The 9,709-nt window shown below is 41.1% G+C and overlaps 1 protein-coding gene across 27 annotated transcripts in view; it reads left to right on the top strand.

Moving 5' to 3' along the window:
• ICA1 (islet cell autoantigen 1) overlaps positions 1 to 9,709 on the top strand; it is a 165,574-nt gene that overhangs the window by 115,499 nt on the left and 40,366 nt on the right. For all 27 annotated transcript variants that reach the window (XM_060414521.1, XM_060414518.1, XM_060414511.1 and 24 more), the window contains 2 exons: positions 618 to 743; positions 1,869 to 1,967. In XM_060414521.1, coding sequence (XP_060270504.1) covers positions 618 to 743; positions 1,869 to 1,967 — 225 coding nt within the window. The remainder of the gene's footprint in view (positions 1 to 617; positions 744 to 1,868; positions 1,968 to 9,709) is intronic.

Here is a 9,709-nt window from a genome sequence, read left to right as displayed (position 1 = left end):
TAGAACATTGAAAGTTTATCTGTGGGGATAGTTTTCTGGGCTGCATCACAATTTCCTATGTGGTATCCTAGATTGGATCTCGAGACAGGAAAAAAAAAAAAGACAGTGAAAAAGCTGGTTAAATCTGAATAACATCTGTTGTTTAGTTAATAAGATTGTATCAGTGTTAATTTCATATTTTTTAACAAATGTACCATGTTATGTGAGATGTTTATTTTAGAGGAAGGTAATGAAGAGTATATGGGGACATCAGCTTCAAAGAACCATAGGAAAACAACGGGCGAAAAATTGTCCTCTTACCACACTGTGACTTTCCAGACCTGCCCACTGTGGTCAGTTTGTGAATGCCTTGAGAGGAGAGGAATTCTAACATTCGACTGAGAAAAATATTCTCAAGATAGTACGTCTGCTGTAAAATCGATATACAATACTGTCATTTAGGTCCTTTGGAAGTTAAGAGTAGATATTATAGGGTTTTCTCAGTTGCCTGAATTTTCAAAAGTGTTTTGAATATTTGAAAGAGATAATCCTACTATTGGTCTTTTTCCATGGACAAATTTTTATCACTTAAAAATTTGAATTTGAGTGGGTCAGAGATTCTCTTTCTACTTTCATAGGTGCAAACACAAGTTCGCCTTGCCAAAAAAAGCTTTGACAAATTGAAGATGGATGTGTGTCAAAAAGTGGATCTTCTGGGAGCGAGCAGATGCAATCTCTTGTCTCATATGCTAGCAACATACCAGGTAACAAAGTGAAAAATGTTTGTCGCAATGAAACAAGAATGTGACAAGCTTTAGATAGCAGAAAAAATGGAGCTTGAGCCCAAAGTATGATTTGGGCATGAGGAAGTTCTGATTGCCTTTGTCATAATTTACTTCCTGCATCTCTCCTTTTTAGCATCCTGTGCTGTGTGCAGAGTTGCTTCGGTCATGTCCGACTCTGCAACCCTATGGACTGTAGCCTGCCAGGCTTCTGTATCCATGCGATTCATCCTACAGTTAATCAGACTGAATATTAGCTGTTGCCTGAGCGTACACTGTAATTCCCCACTTGCCTGCCGTTATTTAGGTGGTTCCTTCTGCCTAAGTGCCCTCGCTCTCCACTTGTACCTTCCCAAATTACGCTCATTTGATGCACCAACAATGTGTTACCTCCTTCAGTAAGCCTCCTCTGAACTCTCTTAGCATTGTTGCCTGTAATTCTCACGCCGCAGTCACTTCCTCATTAATCTAATGAACTTGCGTTTGTCTCCTTATTGCCTCTGCGTTCCCTCAGGATGGCACTTGCATCTATCAGCTGTAGGGGAAGACTCTGGGGGTTGTAGGTTATATACAATGGAGAAGACCAGATTTCCTGTCCTCAGGGAATTTGGAGTTTAGAAAGGAAGTCAGAGACAGTAACATCTGACTATATTTTCTCTGCCTCAAAGACAGAACAGGGTGTGCTAAGTGAAATGAGATCCACCAAAAAGCCAGTGGAGGCTTGAAGAGCGAGACGTGGAATTGGGTGAGGGATCACAGAAGTCCATTGTCAATGACCAGCCCTGGGTTTTTGAGGATGGATCGGATGAGATGAGTACAAAGAGAATAGATGGATTTTGGAGGATGGATCAGATGAGTACAAAGAGAATGGAGAGGAGAGCCTCCTAAGGAGCGGAGCAGCGTGAGCTGTAAGGGGACAGGGAGCCGTGACGTTTGGCTGAAATACAGGGTGTGAGTAGAGGTGTGATAGGAGACAAGGCTGCAGAGGTGAGTCAAAATCTTATTTGAGAAGACCTTGAAAGCCACAGATGGACACACTTCTTCTAGGGCCCATGACTAGATCTGAGGCATTTCAAATGCTAATGGCGTTCCTGTCTTTCTTTACAGACCACTCTGCTTCATTTTTGGGAGAAAACTTCTCACACTATGGCAGCCATCCATGAGAGCTTCAGGGGTTATCAGCCATATGAATTTACCACGTTAAAGGTATGAAAGCTAGAAAGTCCATTAGAAAATCTTATAAAAAGTCAAGTCTTGTTTCTATCATCAGCAATGTACATTGAAGCAAGCATTATTATTATAACAGACTCATAATGTCAAAGAGATAATTATCCCCCCCCCCTTCGCCAGTAGAATCTTTTTTATCCCATCAGTATTCAATATAACAAAAGCCACAAGCATCCAAAACCACAGGTTGAACCTTGGTACTTATAACTGGGAGATGAATTGTGGTGATCCTGAGCCTAATGATTGGCCCAGCTCCTTTTAAAATACTTGTTTGATGTTGCTGAAGAAAAGATTATGCAAGCCTAGTACACTTTGTCACCTTTTACTCATTAAAATATATTCACCTAGGAAGGTATTTTCTTTTTTCTCTTCTAACAAGTATTTTATTCTGTGAGTACCATCCCATATAGAATATAACTTTTTCCTAACACTGCAGTCATATTTCCTAATTGAAGCATCAATACTAAACTCAGTGATTTCTCAACCCAAAAGGCATGTATGCAAAATGTCAGGTTCTCAGCATCACGACTGAAGGTGGAGTCATTTTGCTTTCTGATGGTTGCTGTGGATGAATGCATATTGAGATAAGGAAGTGATTTAGATTCTAGAAGAATTTTCAGAATGATGACAGAATGCTGGGTGCTTCGTTGCCAGGTCAGATTAATATCTTTGAAAGGAAGAGATCAGGAGAGAACTCATTAAACTTCATCTTGAAAATACCTTCCTTTTAATTTTTCAGGCAGTTTGTAAGTAGGTCTCATCATTTTGCTTAACGAAACATTAAGAAGTTTTTACTTTCTTTTCTTTTTATTTGTTGCCTTAAAACACCTCTTTGATTTTGAGATGTTCATAATGTCACCATATCTACAAAAGTACTAAGACAGTAGTAACCCTGTGTATCCCTGGCCTCCTGTGTTGAGGAAAATTTGACTCCTTAAATTTTTCTGTGATATTATTTTTCCTGCGAAGAGGACTGAGCTGATTATGCTAGAGGATTTCTGGGCAGAGAATTTAGTGAGTCTGGTGGCCATGCCCTAGGATATAATTCAAAATATTTGGGGCAGATGATTACCCATTGCCTTTTACATCCCCCAGGCCTTCCTTAAATTACGGTTTAAGTAACAGTTTAATTATAATATAAATTCAGTAGGAGTAATACATCTGTTAAGGTGTAATAAGATTATAATAATGTTAAGAATGTTAAATGTCCAGAAGTCAACCAAATAAAGTGTGCTTTTATTACCTCTTTAGAATGCTATTCATCTAAGCTTTCAGTGATGACATGTTATATTAGAATCTGAAGCTAGTAGCTAATTATTTTCTTTATATGGACTCAAACCCATATAATAGAACCCTGTTATTACCCAGCCCATTACTGCCTAGATGGAGGCATGTTGCATATCATATTGTATGCCAGAGACTATGAGAATGAAAACCATGAATACCTATGTATCACACTCAAATATAGACTACAACCTGATTTACCAACCCTCTTGCACTAATAATGTTTTAAAAATACAAGCCTTTTATAGAAAAGATTTTGACTTGATCAAGTCATCTTTCAATACATATACTGATGTATCTACATATATTGTATACACACACGAATGAATGGCACTGTATATCAATAATGAATATTTTGAAATTTAAATAAATATTTTCATGATTTACGTGTTCCCTGGATTTACCTAAGCAAATAGCCCCTGAAGTGCCTTTTGAGACACTGGCTGGAAAGAAAACAATATCTTTGGAGAGGTGTGCCAAGCTCTGTTAATGAAAAGCAACTCATTTGCTTTCTTTGCTGCAGGGCGTATTCCGTGTGTTGGTAATTGTGCCATTGCAGCTGTATTTCCTGACTGTTAGTTTTATGCTTGATGAAGGATGATAATGAATGTGTTAAACAGTCGGTGCATGCTGTTTGGAGCAAAGAGTCTTCTGTTGCAGAATTACAGGGATGTAACTCACATCCCAGGAGTTCAGGTTTTATTTCTTATAAGCCTTTCTCTAGAAAATACGTGTAATTCTTTCTTATATAATATTTTTATATCTATATTTTCTTTATAAAAGTGAACTGAGTCTCTATCTCACACAACTTGAAAATTTTCCAAGTGACTATTTTGATATTTTAGAAATATTTTGTGGTACTGTTTTATGGAATAACAGCTATGACATTTTTACTCAGGCCTGGTATGATTATCTTGATTCCATGCTTATTGACATATTCCTTTGTCATTCTAATTTTATGATAAATAAATTTTTGTAGCATGTTAACCTTATGGAAAATTTAGTCTTAAAATTTTAAATTATTTTTTAAAAACCCTGTTAATCTAATAATGGTAACAACTCAAACTGAGAGTTGAGAAATTGTCTTTTGAGTGGTTTCCAATAGAAGAAGAAATTCCCTAATCTCATATTTTCAAACAATAAATATGTATTGGTTCATTACAATGTTACTAAACATACATATTTTGCATGAATAATCATCATTGATGTGCTCATTTTACACTGATTCCAAATCACCTGGGAATATTTTTTACATGGTAAAAGTTATTAAGTCATGGGGAGAGGAATGGAATGTGACTAGCCCTATCTTGAAAGCTTTTTTAGAGAAAGTAATTTAGACTAAGAGTTTAAAGCTTTTGGGGGGAAAAAGTACAAGAAATGCTGTCTGTAGGAAAGCAGTACCCGTCTTCAATTACCAGCCTTCAGATGTGGTCACGTTTGCTTCATCCTTTCAGGATGTCACTTACTTACACATCTCCCCACAGATCCAGAACAGGCGTCAGGGAGAAAAAAAAATTAAAACATAAAAAGAAAAAAAAAGCCCTTAGGAGTCAAGTGGCTTTTCTTTGGAAAATCTAAAATCCTGGCCTTGTCTCTGCTCTCTGGCTTGCCGGCACATGGACTGAGTCAGTTGTCTTTACAGAGAGGAAGCAGTGGGGCCTTTGGAGACATGGACAGGCTCCCTGGGAGATGCTGGTTAAAGGGAAGGCATGTCCTTCTGCATTTGTATTTGGAAAGGGCTGAGGACCTATATTGAATGGAAATAGTTGCAGAGTGTATTCCTGTGGTATACCCCATTGCAGGGTTTTGGGGAGGAAACAGTCTTGGACTCTGATAATGGGATAAAGCAAAGTATGTGGGAGCACAGCCTGGGTCCAGCTCCGCCACTGCCCGGCCGTGTGGTGGTGGCAGTGGCAGTTTTCACGAGAGTGGCAGCCTCCGTGGTAGCACCAGGAGCCCGCGGTGGGGATGGTAGGGATGTACTTATTAGACATTCTTTAATAGGTCCAGAAGGGGCTTCCCAGGTAGTGCTAGTGGTAAAGAACCCAGCTGCCAATGTAGGAGACGTAAGAGACACCAGTTCCATCCCTGGGTTGGGAAGATCCCTGGGAGAAGGTAATGGCAACCCACCCCAGGATTCTTGCCTGAAGAATCCAACAGACAGAGGAGCCTGGCAGGCCACAGTTCATGGCATTGCAGAGACTCGCACAAACTGCAGTGACTTAGCAAGAGTGCACGGATAGGTCCAGAGAAGAGCCATTGGCAGTATTAGCACAGAAGGGCCTGTTGTGGTTGTCAGGTTCTGTAGCCCAGCTCCAGTTACTTTCTGTGTTGGGTTGTTATCGTCGGTTAATCACTCAGTCATGTTTGACTCTGTGCGACCCTGTGGACTGTAGCCCACCAGGCTCCTCTATCCATGGGATTTTCCAGACAAGAATACTGGAGTGGAAATTGCCATGCCCTTCACCAGGGGATCTTCCCAACCCAGGGATCGAACCCATGTCTCCTGCATTGGCAGACTGAGTCTTTACCACTGAGGCACTGGGGAAGCCCTCAGCTACCTCCTTGCCCCCTGTTTTCACCCTGCGTTATTAGTTTTGCACAGGCAAGGCTGTGAATAGCAGTGGGATAGTAGGCCTCACAGACCTTGCCCAGGGAAACCAACCTCCTCCCTTCCTACTCCCCAAGACACCCCTGCAGCCCTCCTGCCCTGCAGGCCCTGGTCTTGGCTCAGGTCGTTCCCACCAGGAAGAGGAGAGGGCAGGGCCAGCCTGCACCCTGGAAGGGTAGGAGGACTTCCTACCCCCAAAACAGGGCTAATACTAAAAAATGCACTTTGCCTTTGCAGCTGGCCTTGTTCTGTGTCAAGAGTTTAAGGAAACCTGAATTTGAAAACCTAACTGTGCATGTTCAAAAATAACCATTGAAACAGATGTGCCAATGTTCCGTCCTTTCTCTCCTGGGGTCAAGGACTTAGCATGATATGGATCATCATTCTAGAGACTGAAATGCCTTCAGCTCTCACAACTCAAAAAACATCTTTTTCTAAATTTTGTTTTTCTCAAATCTGTATGCCTAACAGCCTTCTTCCACCCACCTCCACATTTCTCAGTTAATCACTTGAGCATTTACTGACAAGCCACATGGCTCTGTAGTTACTTGCTTTGAAAATAAAGCCATAATAGTTTTTATGAAAATTGGGTAAATATCTTTGCGATGCAATTTTAGTTGCCAGCCTCAACATGGCAATTACTCATGGCGAACATCCAGAATATCCTTTTAGACTTTCAAGTATTCTCTCAGTGTCATTATTTTACACAGCATTTAGCAGAATAATGTTTTCCCCCAAGCTGCTCCAGACCAGATCATTGCAGACAGCAAATTGGGATGCAGCTGGGTCACCGGGAGAGGAGGGGCAGAGAGACTGACCACAGCTCCCACTGAAATCGGAGATGGACAAGCCCAAGCGTGGCTGCTCATCCATTCATCCTTCCATCCTGTGACTGACATTGGTTCTTCCAGGCAGCTGGTAGCCCAGGCCCTGTTCACAACAGCGGGATGTTTCTCCATCCCCCATCTCTTCTCATTTTCCAGCTTTTCCTTGAGGGAAAAGGAAAGAATATCATCATTGTGTGCATAGTTACTTTATGCCAGGCACTCTGCTAAGGGTGAAGGGCAGTAGTGTCTAGGAGAATTTGTCATGGTACGTGTGACTCTGATGTACCAAGGTTGGATCTCATAATGAATAATACTGTTAGGTTCAGCACTGACATATAGAAAGCGCATATATTTTAGTTAATCCTCAAAATAGCCTTGGGGAAGTGGGCATCCTTGTTCTCGTTCCCATGTTTCAAATGAGGAAACTGAAGCTCAGAAAGGTCTAGTAATTTGCCCAAGGCCACATGCTCAGTACGTGGTAGATCCTGGGAACAGAGATGCTTATGTTTCTTGCATTCTGTCACATGGTACTTCTTCCAGGTGGCCTTCTGGCCATGAGGCAGGAGGGCAGAGAAAGCAGAATTGCCGCTTTTAAAAATTACCTCTGTGGGGCTTCCCTGGTGGTCTAGTGGTAAAAGAATCCGCCTTCCAATGCTGGGAACACAAGTTCGATCTCTGAACCGGGATGATCCCATATGCTGCAGGGCAACTGAGCCCATTTGCCGCAACTACTGAAGCCCATGTGCCCTCGAGCCCATGTTCTGCAACATGAGAGGCTACTGCAGTGAGCAGCCCACACACCACAACTAGAGAGTAGACCCCACTGGCCACAACTAGAGAAAAGCAATGAAGACCCAGCTCAGACAACTAAATAAATACACAAACATTTTAAAGGTTTAAAAGTACAGTACAGCATTTTAAAAGTACAGCTCTAAACCTTCAATTAAAAATAGCGCTTTGAAGTATTCACTTGAAAACAAAAGCATCTCTTATATGTCAGTCTTCGGGTATCTGGAACCCATGGCCCTTCCTTTAGAATTTGGAATGAAGTCCTCTCCATCTCATGGGCACTTTAGATGAAAAGGGAGTTCAGTAAATATTCTTGGCTTGGCTATTCAATATAATTTCTTAACTAGTTGTAGAACTGTAAAAACCTGGATTCAAATATTGTCTCTACTTGCGAATGGTTGACTGGCCTTAAGCAAGTTATTTCACTTCCCCTGAGTCTCTGTGTCCATTTCAGGAAATCAGAATGACAGTGTTTATCTGCATTTTGGGAGATGTATGAGACATGGAATTCTGTACCTAACACATGGAGTACGGAATGAAGCAGGACAAAGGCTAAAAGAGTTTTGCCAAGAGAACGCACTGGTCATAGCAAACACCCTCTTCCAACAACACAAGAGGAAACTCAACACATGGACATCACCAGATGGTCAACACCAAAATCAGATCGATTATATTTTTTGCAACCGAAGATGGAGAAGCTCTATACAGTCAGCAAAAACAAGACTGGGAGCTGACTGTGGCTCAGATCATGAACTTCTTATTGCCAAATTCAGACTTAAACTGAAGAAAGTATGGAAAACCACTAGACCATTCAGGTATGACCTAAATCAAATCCTTTACAATTATACAGTGGAAGTCACAGATTGAAGGGATTAGATCTGATAGAGTGCCTGAAGAACTATGGACAGAGGTTCATGACATTGTACAGGAGGCAGGGATTGAGACCATCCCCAAGAAAAAGAAATACCAAAAGGCAAAAATGGTTGTCTGAGGAGGCCTTACAAATAGCTGAGAAAAGAAGAGAAGCAAAAGACAAAGGAGAAAAGGAAAAGTATACCCATTTGAATGGAGAGTTCCAAAGAATAGCAAGGAGAGATAAGAAAGCCTTCTTCAGTGATCAGTGCAAAGAAATAGAGGAAAACAGTAGAATGGGAAAGGCTAGAGATCTCTTCAAGAAAATTAGAGATACCAAGGGAACATTTCATGCAAAGATGGGCACAATCAAGGGCAGAAGCAGTATGAACCTAACAGAAGCAGAAGATATTAAGAAAAGGTGGCAAGAACTATACAAAAAAGATCTTAATGACCCAGATTACCACAATGGTGTGATCACTCACCTAGAGTCAGACATCCTGGAATGAGAAGTCAAGTGGGCTTTAGGAAGCATGACTATGAACAAAGCTAGTGGAGGTGATGGAATTCCAGCTGAGCTATTTCAGATCCTAAGATGATGCTGTGAAAATGCTGCACTCAGTATGTCGGCAAATTTGGAAAACTCAGCCGTGGCCACAGGGCTGGAATAGATCAGTTTTCATTGCAATCCCAAAGAAAGGCAATGCCAAAGAATGTTCAAACTACTGTACAATTGCTCTCATCTCACACACTAGCAAAGTAATGATCAAAATTTTCCAAGCCAGGCTTCAACAGTACGTGAACCAAGAACTTCCAGATGTTGAAACTGGTTTTAGAAAAGGCAGAGAAACCTGAGATCAAATTGCCAACATCCATTGGATCATCACAAAAGCAAGAGAGTTCCAGAAAACATCTGCTTTATTGACTATGCCAAAGCCTTTGACTGTGTGGATCACAACATACTGTGGAAAATTCTTCAAGAGATAGAAATACCAGACCGCCTTATCTGCCTCCTGAGAAATCTGTTTTTCTTTGCTTGACCCAGGTCAAGAAGTAACAGTTAGAACCAGACATGGAACGACTACCCGGTTCCAAATTGGGAAAGGAGTACGTCAGGGCTGTTTATTGTCACCCTGTTTATTTAACTTACATGCAGAATGCATCATGCGAAATGCCAGGCTGGATGAAGCACAAGCTGGAATCAAGATTGCTGGGAGAAATATCAATAACTTCAGATATGCAGATGATACCACCCTTATGGCAGAAAGCAAAGAGGAAGTAAAGAGCCTCTTGATGAAAGTGAAAGAGGAGAGTGAAAAAGCTGGCTTAAAAATCAACATTCAGAACACAAAAGTCAT

Source organism: Ovis aries, chromosome 4 (genome assembly GCF_016772045.2).
Source record: "Ovis aries strain OAR_USU_Benz2616 breed Rambouillet chromosome 4, ARS-UI_Ramb_v3.0, whole genome shotgun sequence".
In the NCBI taxonomy this organism is placed as follows: domain Eukaryota; kingdom Metazoa; phylum Chordata; class Mammalia; order Artiodactyla; family Bovidae; genus Ovis; species Ovis aries.
Note: the sequence above shows the minus strand (reverse complement) of the source record. Positions and strands in the feature narration are given on the sequence as shown.